Consider the following 21,833-nt stretch of genomic DNA (forward strand, 5'->3'; position numbering starts at 1 on the left):
CACTCTTCTGAGTGCTCTATTTGATGATGGCTCTTACATTACAAGGTTTTCTTCTCTGGTTGGTTGGAATGTGACAACCTCCAGCTTTGTGTGAGCTCCGAGATTGTTTTTATTTTCCATTCTCATGGTTTCCCAGCTTTGGGTGGTTTTCTCACATCCATGCAGCAAGCAGTACTCAGGAAGACTCCTTTTGAGGAATGCTCTTTAGTATTATACTTCATGAATTCTATATGAGTGGGCCTCCCCTAACTCACCCCTGCCTTCCCAAATCATGGAGCATTTAGGCTCTGTTTAGGTCTCCATCCTTGCCCTGTAGCCTGAAAAATTCTTCACACAGTAAGGCTGGACAGTACTATTTTCTCATTTGTTTCTCTTCTTTCAAGCATCACTGTCCTGTGCTGCCTATTGTTTAATACCTGAAAATCATTTTTTCATATATTTTGTTTGTTTTTTAGTTAAGGTGGGAAAGATAAATCCTGCCCCTGTTATTCCATCATGGTTGGAAGCAGTTCTTTGTTCAATTTCTTAAAGTTCTAGTCAATTTGTTTCGTTTTGAGAAATATGATGCGAATCTTATTGTTTCCCATATAAATGATTTGATCTTTTTCTTAGAAGCTATAGACCTTTTCCTTATTTTTAAAATATGTAAACTAAGGTAGATCTCTGAGTAGGTCATTATGAGTCATTTTTCTCATGTTCAGTTGTCTTTTTCAGTATGTGAACTTCCAGAAAGCATACTTGGATCATAATTTTAAATACTCTTTTTTTTTTGTTATCCTGTGGTCTCCAATTCTTTGTATATTGGATTTTCTTTGCCTTTTTCCACAATCAACTGCTTTTCTCTGATGGTTTTAGGTTTTTTTTCATTTGATAATTTTCTTGCTCTTACCTTGTAGGAAATTTTAATTTTATTCTATTCTTTCTTAACTATTTATTCTTCCATTTTAATATTATTTTGCCTTTTTCTTAATTAAAAATTTCTTTTTATGATTTGTTCTTAACTGTAGTTAAGTTTTGAATGTCTGAATATGGGTGCAAAATGCTCAGTTAGTAATAGCATGCTTTGTAACTCAGTATTGTAACTTGGTTATGGCATGTAGTTTTTATTGCATGGGGGGTTGTCATCACCTGAAATGTTTTGATTCTTTTAGTCTGTTTTTGTCTCATGGTAGCTTGGCATGGATGAAGGCAACTTTTTTGTATTTGTGAATAGTTTAGCTGTTGCAGTGACTTACAAAATCTGTAGTTCAAGAATAGCCTCTTCTGTCAGTGAAGTGAAGTGCAATTTATTTATTGGGTGATTTTTTGGGTAGTGCTGAGGGAGTTATTGAGTGTTTATATCTTGTTATATAAATGCTAAGTTTCCCACTCTTACTCCTAATTTTCTGTTTTCCAAAGGATGTCTCTACCTGCTTTTTACTATCTTCTACAATTCTTTTCCAGGATGAGCTCCTTGGCTTTTGTGTTCATATTTAAGTCCCTTCCCTGTAGCCTGTGCTGTGACCTACCAAATTTATTATTTTTTTACTTAGTCCAATCCTCTCTTCTCTCTTACATGCATTTTTTTCTGAACCCCATAGTTCTCTAAAAGCACTTGCTATGGGAACTCCAGAGTAGAAACCACTGGAAAGTGGTTATAATTTACTTCCTATAGGTAATTTGAAGTTTATGGTGTTCTCTGTCTTCTGATTTTTATGGTTTTAGTTATTCTTAATATTTATCTGTTTGGGAGGATGTGTGTTTTGTTCTCTGTAAACCTGGAAAAGCTGCTTCTTGAGAGTGATTAACATTTTGCCTTAACTAAAAAACAGCTGATTTTGGACATTTTCTTGAATCAGAGAAGTATCATGACATGTAACATGGCATTTGACCTTTTAAAATGGTTGGATTTTGCAAATAAGAGACTTTGAAATTTAATTCTTTCAGATAACAGGTCAGTAGAGTAGTTTTACTATTTTTCATGTACATTTTGAATTTCAGATTGTTCTTACACATATGTGGGGGATGTCTATAAAGTTAGGTTAAAGTTACTACATAATACCTTTAGTGCTTTAATGAAATAGTGAATTATTGTTACCTGACCTTTTGAAAAGGTCAGTAGTACATTTTGTTTCATTTTTTTAAAGGACATTTAAATGTAATGAAAGTCAGAACTGTAATATTATCATGAAAGTAAAGGTTATGGGGTACATTTAATTGTGTTCCTCTAGTTTTGAAACTGCTTTGAGGGAGACTGTGCTAAAATTCTCATGGTGATTATTTTTCAAGAATTTTATTACTCTCTTTCATTTTATACTGTTGGAGTAAAAGATTATATTTCTGTTTGTCTTGTTCTTCTTAACTTTGCTCAGATTTCACTTGTATTATTCTATTTAAGGTACAAAGTTTAATCTGCTTACCCATCACTTTCTCAAGAAAGTGAAAGTGAATATGTTTCTCAGAGAATAGCTCTTCTTTCCTTAGACTCCTGAGCAATATTTTGTATATTCAAATATGTAGCTAGTGAATATTTAAATTTAAGTAATGTTATTATATGTTAGTGATTTTATTAATTAAATGTCCAAGAGTGTGGGAAAATTAAATACACTCTAAGAAAATATTTTTGCAATGTCTGTATGTTTAGAATGTATAACTATATTTTCATTTTATTAAAGGTTAAAAAATTGGACTATGAAGCCTATAGTGTATTACATATTATTTTACATTGTGATTTGTTTTTTTTTGTATATTCAAAACAGTTTGAAGGAATTCCTTTTTCATTGATTTTCTAAGATATAACATTTAAGATTCTTCCTTATGTCTACATTAACAATTTAATATTCCTTGTGTTTATGTAAGTGACTTTGTTTTTAAAAAGAATGTCCGTAGTGTTTTGATTTCCTAATAATTAAAGTTTCTGACAGACATTTTTTGAATCACTTTCCCTCAAATGCAATATTCTGTTGCATCTATTTAATTAAATGTAAATATTTGGGTAAAGTTAGTAACTTTTAGAAAATTAAGGAAACATTGCCTTTCTATGTGATTATATATTTAACTTCTCTTAACATTAAGTGAAAGATGGAAATTTGAGTAAATCTTTTCAATATTTTCCACAGGGAAGAGATTTCCACCTTAGAATATTATTGCCTGAAGATTTACAGTTGAAGAATGCAAGGTGATGTGGTATTTTGTTATACATATGATAGGATGGGCAGTCTGTTACCTGGTATAAACTGATTTCAGTCATTAGAGTTTTGCTTAAATTGCTTATCAGTCAACCAGAAACATTTCTGATTTTTTCAAATCAGTGTACATTTATAAATTATTTTCCTGGCAGTTTTCAAAGGTAACACATTAATTCCCTAATTTTTTTTTCATTTAAATCAATAAACAACAATTTTGTAAACTTCACTAACAAGTACTGAACTGAAGTATAAAAGGAGAATACAAAAGAATTAGATTTTGTTTCCAGCTTTTGACTGGTGTTAATTATGTATATATTCAGTCTGTGGAAAGACCCACATTTTCAGTTCAGTCCTGGTATAATATAAATTTATGTCAGCCCTGGTATAAATCAACATGGGCTGTTGGTACAGAAAGCTCATCAGGAATGTCAAGAGATGAGACTAGAAATTAGGTATGGCCTGAAATCACATTTCTGTTCCTAAGTATCTCTGGGCATAGAGTGGGGGATGAAACCAGAGATATTTATGAGTACAATTAACAAGATTTGTTACTGATTAAAAGTGGGAGATAAGAGGGAAAGAGGAATGGAGGATGTGGTCCAAGTTCCTGGCCCAGATCACTAAGCTAGAGAAGAGGTCATGAATGGAGAAGTAGAAGAGAAATTGTTTTAAAACATACTGGGATTCTATAGCATCTTACTACGCTGATGGATAGTGACTGTAATGGGGTATGTGGGGAGCACTTGTTAATAGGGGGAGTCTAGGAACCATAATGTTTAAGTAATTGTACATTAACGATACCAAAATAAAAAAAATAATAATACATAAAAAAACATACTGGGTGTGAAATATGAAGAAAGATTTAGTAGGTAGTACTGTATTGATGTGGAACTCAAGTTTGAGACTAGGAAAGGAGATGTGTGTGGAAGTCACAGTAGGTGTGGGATTTGAGGCTATGAGGATGAATAGACTTTTCAGTAACTGCATGTATGGAGTGAAAAGAGAAAGCCCATGATAGAACTCTGAAGGCATACCAACATTTAAAAGACAAGTAAATAGAGAGGAACTTAGAAGAGGACTAAGGATAGACCAGAGAAATAAGAGGAAAAGCTGGACAGTTGTCTCTGAAGTCAACTTCAGAGAAGCCAATAAAGATAGGCTTACATGTGGAAGGAGGGTAGAGCAATGGACAAAATAGGTGAAGGGAATAAAGAGGTACAAACTTCTAATTATAAAATAAGTCTCAGGGATGAAAAATACAGCATAGGGATATAGTTAATATAATTTTGGGTGGTGACAGATGGTAACTATACTTATCATGTGGTACTTTGTAATGTAGATAATCTTCGATCACTGTTGTACACCTGGAACTAATATTTTATGTCAACTACACTTCAGTTAAAAAAAGAAAAAGAGGCTTAAGGAGAGAATAGTGAGCAGTGCTGAGTGTTGCAAAGGGATCAGTTTAGTTATGGATAGATTTCATGCAGTGGCAGAAGCCAGGTTATATTGGGTTTTGAAGTGGGTGAGTAGAAGAAAATGTAAGCAGTATAAACTATTTTGAAGAAAAGGAGTGGCTAGAGGAGGTTATGCAGTTAAGGAAGAGTTACAATAATGTTTTAAGATGACATTTGCTTGAGCAAGTTAATACATTAAGGAAGAAAAAAACAGTTAATTACAGATAACCACAGTAAACGTATAATTAATGAACTGATATGATAAGGTGGGTGACAAGGGATGGAAAAGTACATTTGGATAGGGACTTTTCCCAAGGGCCATTGAATGAACTACTCTGCCAATAAGACAGAATGGTGGGAATGGGTTTAGCAGACCAAAAATAGAGTCATCATGGTGTGAAAAGGCTGTGGCTGGAAAAACTCAGAGAGGCTTCCTACTTATAGGTAGTAAAAGCAATTCTTAGAAGAGTTACTTACCTAGCAATATTGAGAGCACAGGTGAGGTGAGCCAATAGATAAATAAATATTAATTTAAACTACTCATATAATTAAAATATGTATCCTTTTAGTTATTTTAATCTGGAATTTGAAGAAGACTGTTTTGCTACATATGCTTTCTCAAATACAAATTCTGTGTATTATGATCAAAACTGTTGGTTTTATTTAACATACCTTGGAGAAGAATCTAGTTCAATAGAAAATGTTGCTTTGGAGATGTTAGAGTTAAAAAATATGTACCGTTTGCATATGATTTACTGATTACAGTTATTTATATTTTGAAATAAAATTAGTACTGACAGTTTGAAGACAAGACTTTCAACAGTATCAGTGGTAAAAAAATTAACTTGCCAAAATTATGTTTGTGTCATTCTTTTCTATGCATGTGCATGTTTGTGTTAGCATACAAATAAGTTTTTTTAATTCTGAACAATGAACAAACCATTTTATTTCATTAAAATTTTAGATTATTATGTAGTTGGCAACTGAGAACAATACTTAGTGGATACCGTCAAATAGTACAACAGGTAAGTTCTATTTAAAAGTTTTATGTTTTAAGGGAGAATAAGAAATTACTAAATTTATTCTTTTTTAAGTACCTACTTTGCAGAATGTCATAATACATTGGTTTAATAGTTACTGAATTTTATAGGCTTCATCTCTCTCAAATATTCTAAGGATTTATACATTATGTAAAATGTTTTTTATCTCCAGGCGGCATTTGTGTTGAAACTGAGACTTTAGGTTCTTTAATGCATTTACTATATCCAACACTTTTTGAGTGATTTTTCTGCTAAAACTGAATAGTGGTGGTATGGTATGAAAAAAAATCCCAGGACCCATTTTGGAGTTCAGACTGTGGCCAAAATGAGATTGTAGTGCTAGATTAGCAACAGAAAAGATGTGGTGGGAATCACTTAGGATCATGTATATATACATAATGAGAGTATACATGAAGGCAGCATAGGAGAGGTACAGGCAGGATTAATTTAGTATTCTTTTATTACTCGATTTTATATCTGGAAATTTGTGCTTTTAACCACGTACATTGATTTCACAAACACACACACACACACACACACACACACACACACACACACACACACACACACAGTTATTCTTAAAATGTTTAGGTTCCAAAACAGTTAAGCAATTGGAAATAATGAAATGCCTCTTGTAGATAAATAAATGTAAGTAAAACTACATTTCTTTTGATTGGTTTATTCATTTGTATGTTTTTCCTGATTTCCTGTATTTTCTCTATCTTAAAAGCAGGTTATTATCTATAACTGACAGTGACAGTCACTCTCACATAAGGCATTACTGAATCACAAAGGAATATAGGGGATAAATTACTTGATTTGTAGAATAGGTTGTCATTGCTGGCGGTATAATTACAACAGTTTTATAAGGGGATGTTTAAATTATTTCTATTTTCTCCCCATTGCCTCCTACCCATCCATTGTGATTATTTATACTGTATACTAAAGTTTAAGAAAGGAATCTATTTTATGAAATATTTAAATAGCCTGAAGAAAACTTCTTAATAAAGACTAAGTATAATAATACCTATAACTGTTTTTCTTCACCAATTTTTCCTAGAAAAAGTACCTCCCTCTACTTGATCATGTAGAACCCAGTATTAGCTTGAGTCTTTGTTTTGTTCCAAGGTCCAGATGACTATTACTATTCTTGTATCATTTTAAATTAGTAAATGTGGTCAGGGGGGTCAGCACTTTTTCTGTGGCTTTATTTACAAAAATAGGTATTGGGTATAGTTAGTCTCTGAGCTGTAGTTTGCAAACCATTGATGTCATTTATTGCTCATCAATTGTGAACTAGGTGGGGAAAATACCGTTATCAAAGAAGGGAAAGTCAAAAGATTTGTTCTACAAACACATGCCCACTCAAAGTTATGTTAAGATGTGAATTATATGTCTTATGCATTATTAAAATATCTCAGATTGTTATTTTTCTCATCTGAAGAGTGAACAAATTCACATATTGACTTTGTTCAGAATCGTGTGGTAGTAGTGCAGTGTATCACAAAAAGTAACAAAAGTACAATATTTTTGACTCCAGCAGAGAAATGCTAGTTTTATCAAAGGAAACAGTTTTGAACTTGAGACTTTGCTTTCTTTTATTGTATTGTTATTTTAAGAATCAAAGACTTTTAGGAAATGGAACCATGACTCTTAAGTATTCATTCTATTTTGGAAGTTATTTCCTTTGTCATTTTAACAGTTTTATCTTACTGAGAGATTGACTCCTTCTGAATTAATATGGGTTAGCCGTGAAAGGATGAAGTTACAGTAACAGGTAGTCTTTAAGGTCAAGGAAAAAAAATTAAAAATGGCATTATTGATAAGTGTTAATTCAGTGCTCTAACTAGATTTTCTTAATTGTATGGATTTGCCTGGTTTCTGTATTTTTGCTTCTCTTCTTACTCTCTTCACTTGTTGCCACTTTTTTTTTTTGAAGCTGTGGTTTGCTTGATTTGCTAAACTTGACAGTAATCAGTGCTGAAGGAACAGAGAAGGCTGTGAGATTTTAAGTGACATTCTTACACAGTTCAGTATATCTCACCAAAACAGGTTTGAGGACTTTAATTACTCTTTTAAAAATGAAATTAGGAGGAGTAGTAGGGGTGATGACCATACTTCAGTTCTTACATCTTTAAGTTGTAGATGCAGCTAATATTTTTTTTCACATTCACGTGGAACCTTATTTCAGTTTCAGTGCATGGAATATTCATTATACAAATGAAATTAATTGGAAATGTTGTTTTGATCTAGAGAATGCAGCACTCTTCTGATCTAATGAGCTTTATGATGGAGTTAAAGATGCTTTTGGTAAGAATTTGTTTTCTAACACTTAACCATATTCTATGACTCTTGATTGTTTTGTAATTCCTTTAAAAACTAACATGATTAGAATTTAAAACTTCTCAAGTCCCAGTCATATAATGTTTTATTTTACTGTGGGCATAAATGTGGATGGTACTTTTCTCAAACTGCATGAAGTTTGATTTTATCATAAGCTTTTTGATAGCATAAGATTTTATCAATTTGATTATATCATAAGCTGGATACGCTTGACACTAGTCTTGGACAGGTGGTGAAGAAATAAAATGTACTCTTGGGCTGTCAGAGAATTTAACATCTCTGGAGAGATTAGATGGTCACACTTAAAAATACAGTATAAGGTATAAATTTGTATACAGTTGAAGATTTCTGAAAAACTTGTAAGCCTTTATTATGTACTTATAGTTATGTACAGTAATGGATTATTCAGTTAATCAACTATGTATAAAATACTTGATTATTTCATTTACCCTACTGAAGTTGTATTTTTAAAAAATTTATTATGCAGTTTTCAACATAATCAGAAAAGAGAAGACTATAGGGATACCTATGGCCCATGAAGTAACTAACATTTTGCCAATCATATTTCTTACACTCTTTTAGGAGAAAGGGACTGGAATATTTTTAAGGAAATCTTGGGCATTGTGTCCATTCAACCATAAATATGTCAGTGTATACTTCTAACTTCTAAGCTAAGTGTTCCTCTCTTTTTAAATATGCTCTTATAACCTCAACAAAGTTAATGGTAATTACTTATAGCTACTTTGTATCAGTGTGCAAACAAGGTCAGCCACATGTTTAGTTGATACATCAAGTCTCTTAATTTATAACAGCAGCACCTCTTCCTCCAAACCATTTATTTTCATGCCTCCACTTGTTGAAAAAACCAGAGTATGTGACCTATAAAATTTCTAGCATCTGGATTTCATTTATTTATGGTATCTTTTAACACATTTTTCTACTTTTTTTTGTGAATCTGGCAGTTAGATCTAGAGGTTGCAACAGAGTTGATTGAGTTCATTTGTTCTGGTCAGAATACTTTGCACTCTGTACTTACATTGTGTCAGGAGGCACATAGTGTCTGATAGTTATTCTTTTAGTAAAGTTAAGACTGATCTTAGGTTTAGATCCATCCAGTAGAAAGTTTTGCCGTCAACCTATCACCTAATGATTTTAGCATCAAATTATGGTCATTGCCTACATCTGTTATTTCATTAGGTGTTACAAATGGTGATTTTTAAAATTCATAATCTGAATTGATTAGTTAAAAATCTACAGAGAAAACTTACCCTCATCAGGTATTTGGTTAATTAGAGACATGGTTCATACTGGAGAGATAGGATAACAATACTGATTGTTTCTTTTAAAAAAATCAGATTTTAGAATAATGAGTTGGTGCCTAGAAACTGTCAAAGGGAACTAATGGTATTTGTTAGTATCATTACTAATGCATGGGTTTTTATATATTGGATAAACTAATTTTTTTATATATTAGATTAACTTCAACCCATTGCAGTCATAATTCTTTTTGGTGCTTGAATTGTATCATTTTTGGTCAGTGTAAGATCCTTTCATGTTCACTCCTGAGTTCTTAAAGAACAACCCAAGCTTTGCTTTCTGACTCCAGTTGCCCCAGATTCATTTACTCATCCGATTGCAGAACAATAATCAGTTATTTCTCCAAAGAGCCATGGTTTCTTTGTGGCATTTGGATGCCACAGTATGGAAACTAGAGCACTCATTGCTATTACTTCTAGGACTCTTCAGTGACCAAAGCTAGGGAAAAAATACTTTCTAGAAAGAGGATAATTATCATGAGTTCATATTGATATTTCCAATTCAAACATGGCATTATAGGATTTTACTTTGATTTTTATGCTTGTATTTCTTTGAATATGGAAATCTAGGTTTCTAATATTAACATATTCTTTATTTTATTTTTTATGTTTTCTGCTTTTCCTGTATCTATATATATTTATTTATATTTGCTTTACAAAATTATAATACTAATATATTGTTACTAACAAGTGAAGGCAGTTTGATATCTCCTTGTGGTTCTTTTAAGATTTTTTAAAATTCTTAATAGCAGCTGTCACATATAGAGAGCTTAGTTGCTAGATTGGTTCTGAATAATTTTTTTAGTCCTCATAATAAACCCATGAGGTAGGGCTTTGGTTAAATAGGATCAAAATAGAGTTTAAAATCAATTTCTGAACTTTAAATTTTGACTTATAAATATATAAATCCTAAATAAGAAAGGTTATCAAAGTTAATTATGAATTTTATCAAAGGCTGAAATATGATCACATTAGAGTAAGGTGAAGGTTAAAGCATACTTTGGTTTACATTCCCTTGACATTAGGAAAAAGTCTGAAAAATTTTAATATCTTTTTATCATAATTTTAATATGCTTAACTAATAGAAGGAAACCAGAATTAAAACTATATATACTGTGTCCTATTAAGCTCTTATTACTTAAATTATTAGCTTGTAAGTCCAGCTCTATTGGTCATTTAACCTTGAATAAACTCATTAGTTTAAAATACTGATCTCTGATTCATAATACTGTATTTAGTGCATTTGTTACTGCATTTCTGAGTAAAATGAGATCCTATATCATAGCTTTCTAAAGAAATTATGGACAGAGTTGGTGATATTGCTATTTATGGCAGTGTACCTAAAAACGTAAGAATTATTAGTTTATTTGTTGGGTTGTGTTATCAGTAAGAGGGTTCCTATGAAATGCCAATGAAAACATTGAGAATGATGTCCAAATGAAATCAAATAGTTATTGAACTTTTTCAGGAAATTTTGTAAATCTCCTACAGAGTTTCCTAGTAATAATAGGAATATAATAGAAGTTCAGTATGTATTTAACAAATGACCAATTACTTATATTTTAAAAGAATTCTGTGAGATGGGTTATTGTATTTCTATTTTAGAGATGAGTCACTGAGTGCCTTAGACTCAAACCTGGGAAATGTTAAAGTTAGGATTTAAAACCTCTGTAAAGCCTGTGTTCTTTACTATGTACCTTCGCCTCTTCACAAAGAATGCCTTGGTTCTCAGCTTTGCCCGTTTTTCTGTTATGGTCCTAGAATAGGAGTAACTTATCAGCCTAAGATAGAAGGCAGAATTAAGAAATGTCATAAACCTAGGATTAAAATACATTTTTATTATTATCCAAGTTTATTTTTACCTTCAGTGTATGTGGATAGTAGTAGTTAATATTTCTGAATTATAAAAATTCAAAAATACTCTGTAGTTACATTTAGAACTATATTGACTTTTTTTTTAGTAACAGGGTAATCTTAATAGTAAAATTTTATTTTTATGTACCATTAGGATATTTACAGATAACATTAGATATTTAATTTATAAGAAAAGCAGTATGCTTCTTGTCATCTAGGACCTTATCTTCTAATTACATCCAAATGATTGACATTCTTGGCTTTACAAACCTGCTTTAACAGTTTCTTTACTTTGTTACTTTTTTAATCCTAAAGAAGATTTAGAACTATTTTAAAGTAGTTCCACTTAATAGTCCTGATTTTGAAATGCTGTTTTGTAAAATCTTTTCTTTCTAGTAAGGACTAACAAATTAAATATGCACTTGAAGTAATAAAACTTTATACCTTTTATTAGGGTTACCTGTACCAGAAATATAATTTTTATACTTGTTTGCAATTGGTTTTTTTAAATTTTGGTATCTGACTTCTTTTTTTTATTTTACTTTTTATAATACCTTTTGATAATCCAGACCATATGAACATGTATATAATTTGTAGATAACATTTATTTTTACTTTCCACATAAAGATATTTGTCTGGATTAGTGTTTTGAAGTAATGGGCATATTTCAACCTCAGTAATTCTAGTGGTTTTTGTATTGATTGCTTAAAAAAATTTTTTTTTCAGTTTTGTTTGGGGGAATTTCAAAATTATATCTACAGGACTACAAAAATACTGGCATCTTGAGGTTTTTTTTTAACTTTTTTCATCTCTGTTAGGCATAAAAGTCTAGGAGAACATTAAAGTCTTAAGTTTTAATGGTATAATAATTGACATTTTTACATGACCATCAATGCAGTCCTTTTAACTTTTTTATATCTCCTTTTTATATGGGAAGGGGAATAATTCAGCTGGATTTTCTAAAAAAGTAATGGACATTTTAGTTAGGCACAAAGATGATTATGAAATTGTTTTGTACTCAGGTACTAACAACTTATGTAGCATTCCACACTGATTTGAGTTTTCTCTTTTAATAGGAAGTTGCCTTAAAGAATAAACAAGAGGTATATGCTCCACTTCCTCCTCCCCAGTTCTACTCAAGCATTATTGAAGAGATAGGAACTCTTGGTTGGGATAAGTATGTCTATTTTAAAATGTTTTAGGAATGCATTTCTTTTATACATTTCAGCTTAATATATTTGCAGTTTTAGTAATTTGTTTTATACCAGTTTTTTGTCAAAGTGTAATTGACAAATTATAATTAAAGTGTACAACACAATTACATTGTGAAAAGATTCCCACAATTGCATTAACTAACACATCCATCACCTGATATATTATCTTTTTTTTTTCCCTGACATTTTTTTGGGTCCGTTTCTTACTGCTGTTTTGGAAGGGAGAATTTTAGGAATTTATTCCATTTCCACTGATGTCGTTCAGTATAGTTTTATATCTGCTATCTTGCTATATGGTTTTATTTTACCTGTTTTCTGTTTTGTGCTTTTTCTCTACATTGCCTTCATTTGAGTTAATAATTTTATCATATTTTTAGTTCTGTTAACTTGTTAGTTATACATGCTTTTATTATTCTTCTAGAGAAGAGCTTACTTTAGAGATTACAACATACATATAGCAAAATATACATTCTTACTTTTTCCAATTTCTTTATAATGTGATGATCTGAAACTCCTTAATGCATTTTTACCCCCTTTGGTTGTTATCATGTGTTACAATTCTATACTTTATTATTATTTGTATGAAGTTAATATTATATATATATATATAAACATACTAATTGTTTCCTCCACTGTTGTTCATTCCTTCTTGCATTTTTATCCTGTCTAGAATCATTTTCCTACTGGCTAAAGAATTTCCTTTATAGTTTTCTTGAGGTATAATTGACATGTAACATTTTATTTGTTTTTTTAGGCATACAACATAATTATTCAATATATGTATATATTATGAAATGATCACTACACTATAAGTCTAATAATATCCATCCAGTATCACTACACAGATACACAGTTTTTTTTCTTGTGATGAGAACTTTTAAGATTTACTCTCTTAGCAACTTTCAAATATACAGCACAGTATTATTAACTGCAGTCATCATTGCCTTACATTACATCCCTGATACTTACTTATTTTATAACTAGAAGTTTGTACCTTTTGATCCCTTTCACTTATTTTGCATCTCTCCCTGCCTCTGGCAACACCAGTCTGTTCTTTATAGTTCAGTCTTTCTTCATTTTTTTTCCTTTTTTTGATTCCACATGTAAGTGAGATTATACAGTATTTGTCTTTCTATGTCTTATTTTGCTTAGCATAATGTGCTAGCATAATGTTGCCACAAATGGTAGACGTCCTTTTTTATGGCTGAATAGTATTCCACTATGTGTATATGCATGATGTATGTGTATATACATATATGTACATGTACATATATATGTCACATTTTCTTTATCCATTCATCTGTCAATGGACAGTTGTTCCCATGCCTTGCCTATTGTAAATAATACTCCAGTGAACATGAGGGTGCAGTTATCTCCCTGACACTGTGATTTTGTTTTCTTTGGATAGATACACTAAAGTGGAATTAGTGGATTGTATGGCAGTTCTATTTTTTTTTTTTTTTTTTGGTATCATTAATCTACAATTACATGAACAACATTATGTTTACTAGGCTCCCCCCTTCACCAAGTCCCTGCCACAGACCCCATTACAGTCACTGTCTATCAGTGTAGTAAGATGCTGTAGAATCACTGTCTTTTCTGTGTTGCACAGCCCTCCCCGTGCCCCCTCCCCCACATTATACATGCTAATCATAATGCCCCCTTTCTTTTTCCCCACCCTTATCCCTCCCTTCCCACCCATTCTCCCCAGTCCCTTTCTCTTTGGTAAACTGTTAGTCCATTCTTGGGCTCTGTGATTCTGCTGCTGTTTTGTTCCTTCAGTTTTTCTTTGTTCTTATACTCCACATATGAGTGAAATCTTTAGGTACTTGTCTTTCTCCGCCTGGCTTATTTCACTGAGCATAATACCCTCTAGCTCCATCCATGTTGTTGCAAAAGGTAGGGTTTGTTTTCTTCTTATGGCTGAGTAATATTCCATTGTGTATATGTACCACATCTTCTTTATCCATTCATCTACTGATGGACACTTAAATTGTTTCCATTTCTTGGCTATTGTAAATAGTGCTGCAATAAACATAGGGGTGCATCTGTCTTTTTCAAACTGGGCTGTATTCTTAGGGTAAATTCCTAGGAGTGGAATTCCTGGGTCAAATGGTAAGTCTATTTTGAGCATTTTGAGGAACCTCCATATTGCTTTCCACAATGGTTGAACTAATTTACATTCCAACCAGCAGTGTAGGAGGGTTCCCCTTCCTCCACACCCTTGCCAACATTTGTTGTTGTTTGACAGTTCTATTTTTAATTTTAGAGTGCATGCAGATTTATAACTGCTGCATCTTCCTTGTCATTTTTCCCTTTTATCATTATTAAATGTTTCTTTTCATCTCTGGTAATACTTCTTACTTTAATGTCTACTTTATTAGATGTTAGTATGAGTATACTAGACTTTAATGCTCTGTTGAAATTTTCCAATTTTTTCTCTGTTTTCTTTGATTTTTGTTTTAAAATATTTTTCTGCTAAATCCCATTATCTAGATCCCCTTGAGTCTGTTTTTATTTTTTTTCTTATGATTTTCTGTCATATAATCCTAGTCTTGACATTCCTAGTACTTTTTTTTCTAAAATAGGCTTTATGTTTTTTTTTTAGAGTAGTTTTAGGTTCACATCAAAATTGAGAAGAAGGGACAGAGATTTCCCATATACTTTCTGCCCCCACAAATCCCCCAACAGAGTGGTATATTTGGTTTAATGGATGAACCTACATTGACACATTGTTATCACCCAGAAACCATAGTTTGCATTAGGATTTCAATGATGTACATTTTATGAATTTGGACAAATATATAATGACATGTGTCTGCCATTATAGTATCATCCAGAGGAGTTTCACTGCCCTAAAAATTCCCTATTCTCCACCCATTCGTCCTTTCCCCTACCTTAACTCTTGGCAGTGACAGATTTTTGTACTGTTAACATAGTTTGACTTTTCCAGAATGTCAAATAATTGGAATCATACTTTATGTAGCCTTTTCAGATTGACTTCTTTTACTTAGTAATACGCATTTAAATTTCTTCTCTGTCTTTTCATTGCTTGTTAGCTCATTTGTATTTAGCCCTGAATAATACTCCATTGTCTGGATGTACTAGTTTATCCATTCATCTACTGAAGGACATCTTGGGTGATACAAGTTTTGGCAGTTATGAATAAAACTGCTATAAACATTTGTATGCAGGTTTTTGTATGGATATAATTGTGCATGTCCATTAGGTGATAGCAGGGCCTAGTACTTTTTTATCTGTGAAGAGTAAAGGGTTTTTTATTTTTACTATTGAATCAAAGAAAATTGAATACTCTAACAAGTATAAAGTCTGAAGTATTGTCCCTGTTCATTTAGATGACTCCTCTTTCTTTAGAAAAAACACTGGTCAAAGGGGAGAAATGAAGAACTGGCTTAATTTGGAGGCATTCTAATTAATGTACCTTTTCTCACTGTCTCTTGCTGGCTGTGTGTATATGCACTATGTGTATATGCATGATGTATGTGTATACAGCCTTTGGCATTTAGGCTGCAGTGCTGTGCTTAATAATCTTTTGTTGAGTATTGGAAATTGTATATAACAATTTTCAGAAGCTCCAGATCATATTATTTTCTGTTACAAAGGTTGTATTGTCTCCTGTGCTCAGAACATAAGAGTGGAGGCAGGTTGCCAAAATCCTGTTAGAGACTGGACTAGTTAAGGGTGGCTATTGTAGTAGGGCTAAATCTACCTTTTACTGCTCCTTCCCTCTCCCAAGCTGAAACTCTCCAGAGTGTTCAAGCACGAGGCAGGTGTATACTTTGGGATTTCTCCATTGGTAAATCCTAAATTCTAATCTTTGTCTCTTCATGAGGCCAGTTTACCTCCCAGTGAGAGTCCAGGGTCTATTTTTGACAACACTTCACCTGTCTCTTGTTTGCTTTGCTTGTAGCAATAGCCCTCCAAGGGTTCCTACTGAGAACTTGGGGATATTCTCTGGGTCTTTTTCCCACAGGTGAGTTTTAAGTTCAAATTAATTTCTCCTCAGTACTGTGAGATTTCTAAATATTCTGTTTTTCCTTGGCTTTCTGCTTAGCTTTTATCTTCTTATCCCTTGCAGTTAAGGATTTATCAAAAGTTTTGATGGAAAATTGCCAGAATATTTGGCCAAGGTCTCTACTGGTTGCCTTGGCAATTCTTTGATACCTTCCAACTTTGTTTTTCTTTTCCCTTTTATTAGGCTACTGTAGTTATCTGTGGAAGTGTTGGTCTGTAGCTAACTACCACATTTTAGCCAGAAGTGGATGTTGTGTATAATATTAAATGTACTACTATGGTGGTATTGAACACTGGTTAATATTAATTCATGGATTAGGTTTTATATATGATAAGGTGCCATTTCTGAATAGGATTCGGGATGGATGGAACCATTTCAATAAAATTTAACGTAGCGGTGGAGAGATGAGACAGAGGAGAAGAACTGAGGTGCACTAGTAGCAATTTGGCTAAAGTTAATGATTTGTTTCAAGGCATTGATGTCATGGACCTAGTTATTCTTTGGACTTAAGGTAATATAATGGAGAAAAATAATTTTGACTTATATTCAAATGCTTAAATGTTAAAATCTTAGTGTGTAGGGGATAGTTAGCAATGTAGGAAGTATTTGGGACAGGAAGCAGAAGTATTCTTCCAGTTTTATTTTTGCTACATTAATGCACAGTGAGTTTGAGACAGTTTTCTAAGTGAATATGACATGTTTGGGAGAGCTCCAGTAATAAAAATCAGTTGAAGCAATGAGAATGCAGATATGAGATTTTTGAATCATTCATTGCCCCCACCCCGCATTATTTCCATCAATATTATGGAATCATTTCTGTGTATATTATGTAAAGCAGTGAAGATACATAGGCAAGACTTAAGATTCCTCATGGAACTTAGATCTAGTGGGAGAGTCAGAATTTAAATAGATGATTGCAGTACTACTTAATTCTAACTCTGATAAGTATTAAAAAAATAAGATTTCTTGAGAGCTATTAGCAAAAATTTATAAGAGAAATAGTGCAAGTATATAAAATACTTTATAGAATAAATGTTTTTAAGGATAAATAGAAAGTAAATGTTTTTAAGGATAAATAGAAAGTATTGACTTTTGCTTTGCATTGTATAAATTGTTCTAATGTGGGGAACTTGTATTTATGAAGTTTCTGTTGCATATCTCTGACTGCTAGTCACTATATATAGTTCTTAGTTAATTTTCAGAATAAATTTCGAGATACACATATTTTTATTCCCAATTTTCTGTATAAAATGAGTATATACAGTCTGTCTATGTAGCAGTCCTCAGGCGTTCTGTGCAAATGATATTCTCTGGAATTGTCCAGAAGCAGCTCTGATGTGAAGCCTTTGGTAAAGTTCTCTCAAGTACTTGGAGATAGTTGTTAATAGTTTCACCCTCAATGTGTGACTGTTTATCCTTAGAGATAGTTTCTAAATCTGTTGCTTAGATTTGTGAAGGATCATAGTGTAATTATAGGATGCATGATTAATTAGGAATATAGCTACTGTTACCTATTCATTTATTTCATAGTCCTTACAGATAAAGAATGTGTTAGCAGAAGAGAAGTTGTTTGCATGGATTGTTAGAAGCCAAAGAATAAGATTTTGCCAGTTTACTCATAAGCTACCTGGAATAAGAAAATGTCCCATCCATTTTGTTTCTGACCTAATTCTTAAATAGGGTCTGATATACTCGACACACAGACAATATGGGGTTTCAGGACTCTTAGAGCTAAAACTCAGACTTGAACTGTGCTGTCTCCATACTAGAAATGCTACCTTTTGAGACCCTGTGTGGACAGCTGGCTAGCTTCTTAAATTAAAATGTCTTTTAAAATGACACACATAGTGATTTGTATGACACATTGATTTAAATGTATTTTCAGAATCTTAATGACTCCTAGACCATGTCAACATGTCCACATTTTCCTTACATTCTAAGTAATAATCTCATAGATTTGTTAGTGTAATAGTAAAATCTGATAAAAGAAAAGTCTTTTTTTAAGGTAATGAAGACCTTGCTGTGTTTTAAATTATATACTTGACATATCCAATCAACCATATAGGATCAGACATTATAAAAAACTTAAGTTCGGGAAAAAAAAGAAATATTTAAAATATGATTGAAGTCTTTCCTTTTGCCCTATATTCACATGCTTTTTTAAAATAGAAATGACACTGAGAATTAGTTACTGACCTTAAGTTTGGTTGCTTTTGTTGTAATTTCTTTACTTGTTTCAACTTCGGTAAAAAGAGTGAGCTCTGAGAAGGGTAAGGCGAAGATGATGACACCGATGTGGGTGATTTTGGTGGTCATGGCTCACAAAGGTGAGTGATGAAAAAAGATGTCTTAATGGGTTTCTGTTAATTTCTGTTTGTGTTGTGTCACAGAATGCTCATTAAAACAGTAAGAATTAAACAGAATTCTGGGGGTTTAACAAGATTTCCTGTTTGGTGTTAAAAAAGTACTGGAGTTGAAAATGCTGAGTACTTTTGCTCTATTGGCAGGTTGATCTTCATCCCACTTTACTGAGGATGGTCCTAGTTTATGCCTTTTATCCTGGTCCTTTTCATTCACAGAAGTGTCCTAGTTTGGAAGAAGTGCACATTTACAGAATATTTTACATTTATTTTAATAATCACATGGCCCCAGATAATTCAGAGATTAAAGAGTTCTAACAGGGGAAGTGATTTGATTGTTTTGTCCTTTTTAGACAGCATATTATTTATCTGTTAGAGTGAATAGAATTCAGCTATTTGGCTTTTGAAATTTGTGCTGGGGAAGAGCTGAGTTTTACTAAATTTGTTGTGCTGCTGAAAGATTGTTAATGTATATATTAAGCTAAATTTTTAATTGTTATTTTGGTAATGGACTTAATCCATTAATTGTAGTTTTATATATATTTTCAGTCTTATTGGTAGAAATAGAGATACTTGTTAACACTAAATTAATTCCAGTAACTAGACCAGGGCTTTAAGTTTGGCTTATCAGTTGTTTTTGGCTTATCAACTAGACGTTGGGCAAGTAACAGAACCTCTCTGAGACACATTTTCTTCATTTTCAAACAAAATTAGTAATGCTTAATAATAAGGGTTAAAAAGAAACATGTTATGTGATTCATGTAATTCTTTGTGTAAAGTAGGTATAAACTTGTTGAGATACTAATTCACCCAAAAATGTCATATTATATATGAGTTTTATAGGACTTAGTCCTTTGATTTAATCATAACCAGTAATGATAATTTTCACTACATAACGCGTAAGAAACACAGATGTTAATAAGTATGATTTTCATTCTAAATTATCTTTATAAATAGATTGCTTTTTCCTCATACATACATCCAAATCAGTGAAAAACTGCAAATTATCTTAACAGTGAAAAAATTATGTTTTTCTAAATTGGTAATGTGTTTATAGTATTTAAACAATTTGCATTCAGTAGTTTAAAACTTATGTGTAAACTAATAAATATGAACTAGCCTGACAGCAGCTTCTCCATGTTTATATAATGCATAGAGCATAGATACCACATAGAAGTATAAAATGTTCATATTCTTTATAAAAAAGTGTTTTTGATGGAGAAACAAAACTTACATGAAAAGGAACTATGTGAGAGTTTAGAGAAAGGTGAAGTCCTTTGGGCTACAGATATTTTAGGAAGGTTCCTAGAGCAGGTGCGTATTGGGATAAGCTTGGAAGGAATATAGAGGTGCAATATAATGAGTTATAAGAAGAAATATATATTTGGTCATTCAGTTGACTAAATGTGTATTTCCCAGGTAAATTTGGTCTTCATCCACAGTTCCTGAAAACACATCAGATCTTTAAAGGTGAAATGGGTTTCTTGTCATGTTGATGAGAGACATTTGGGCCCTACCCAAGGGCAGAGGCTGAAGGTGAAATCAGCCAGTGGTCAATGATTTAGTCAGTTGTGACTATGCAGAAGCCCTCACAAAAACCCAGGAGAAGAGAGAGCTTCTGTGCTTGGGGAACCAGAATGTGTCCACATGCCACTGAGCCAGGCCCCAAGCTCCATGAGGATAGAAGCTCTTCATTTGGGACCTTACCCTATGTCTCTCTTCATCTGGCTGTTAACTTGTATCCTTTATGGTATCCCTTATTAAACTGGTAATTATAAATGTTTTTCTGAGTTCTGTGAGCTGTTCTAGCAAATTAATCGAACCTAAGAGGGAGGTCACTGGAACCTCACTCTAGCTGGTGGTTAGAAGCACAGGTAAGCCTGGGGCTGGTGAACTGTGTCTGGAGTGGTGGTTGGAGGGCAGTCTTGTAGAACAGAGCCCTTAACCTGGGGAACTGTCTCCAGGCAGATAGTGTCAGAATTGAGTCTTTGGGCACCCTGCTGGTGTTTGAGAATTGTTTGGTGGTGTGCTTGGGAAGACTGCCTGCTACACACGTTCATTGCAGTAAGCCCCAGGAACCTGAAAGGAGTTGTACTATTATGAAAAAAACAAAAACAAAAATGTGGAAGCCTTAAAAGGGAGGGGATGGCAGAGGCAAGGTTCTAGTGGTGGAAATGTAGAATTCATTTTTGTACTTTTGAGTAAATCTGTTCATATAGAAGGATTAATATCTGGGGCAGATTGAAGGGTCTTGACTGCTAGACTAAGGATTCTTTAGAAGAAGAAGATGGGGATTCATTGACTATTTTTTAACAAAGAGTAACTGATTAAAATGATAATTCAGATTAATTTAGTCGTGAAATGCATGGTAGACTGGTAGAGGTATAGGAAGTAAAGACTAAGGAGGTTGAAGTAGTTAATGTTTAAACTTGAGAGTGGTGAAAATGGAGACTTTAATGCTTTATTAAAACATGAAGCATGCCTTTTGAAGTTATTAAATAAATGTATCTAGATATTTAAAGAAAAACTATATAACTACTAAAGCTGTTAGTCAAAATAAGCCCAGTATTCTAATATATGAAGCAAATTTATTCTGTTTTTCTGTACTGATAACATTCAGCTCTTAGTAAAAAGAAGAAAAACGAAAACTCCCTGAAGCTTAAATATTAATATCTTTTTCAAGTGTTTAAAAAACTTTCAAGTTTAGTGCATTTTAGTTATTGCAAGCAATAATTTATAAAGAAATGCAGCAAATGGTAAATACGGAGTAAAGGGCCCAAAGTATATTTTATTTCTTTAGATTTTGTAACTATGTTTTTATATATTTTCCTGTAATTGAACTACGGTTGATATACATTAGTTTCAAGTATATACCACAGTGATTCGACAGTTACCCATGTTACTAAGTTCTCAACCCCCACCAGGACAGTTACTATCTGTCAACATAGAAAGATGTTACAGAATCATTGGCTATATTCTCCATGCTGTACTACCATCCCTGTGACCAATTTGTGATTGAGATTTTTATGCCCTTTTGTCCCCCTCA

At 32.6% G+C, this 21,833-nt stretch overlaps 1 protein-coding gene across 4 annotated transcripts in view; it reads left to right on the forward strand.

Moving 5' to 3' along the window:
• The window catches only part of FANCL (FA complementation group L), a 124,874-nt gene that overhangs the window by 18,465 nt on the left and 84,576 nt on the right, over positions 1 to 21,833 (forward strand). For all 4 annotated transcript variants that reach the window (XM_057497185.1, XM_036926005.2, XM_057497186.1 and 1 more), the window contains exons 2-5: positions 3,099 to 3,157; positions 5,589 to 5,649; positions 7,918 to 7,974; positions 12,254 to 12,354. In XM_057497185.1, the coding sequence (XP_057353168.1) occupies positions 3,099 to 3,157; positions 5,589 to 5,649; positions 7,918 to 7,974; positions 12,254 to 12,354 (278 nt within the window). The remainder of the gene's footprint in view (positions 1 to 3,098; positions 3,158 to 5,588; positions 5,650 to 7,917; positions 7,975 to 12,253; positions 12,355 to 21,833) is intronic.

Source organism: Manis pentadactyla, chromosome 2 (genome assembly GCF_030020395.1).
Source record: "Manis pentadactyla isolate mManPen7 chromosome 2, mManPen7.hap1, whole genome shotgun sequence".
Classification (NCBI taxonomy): Eukaryota; Metazoa; Chordata; class Mammalia; order Pholidota; family Manidae; genus Manis; species Manis pentadactyla.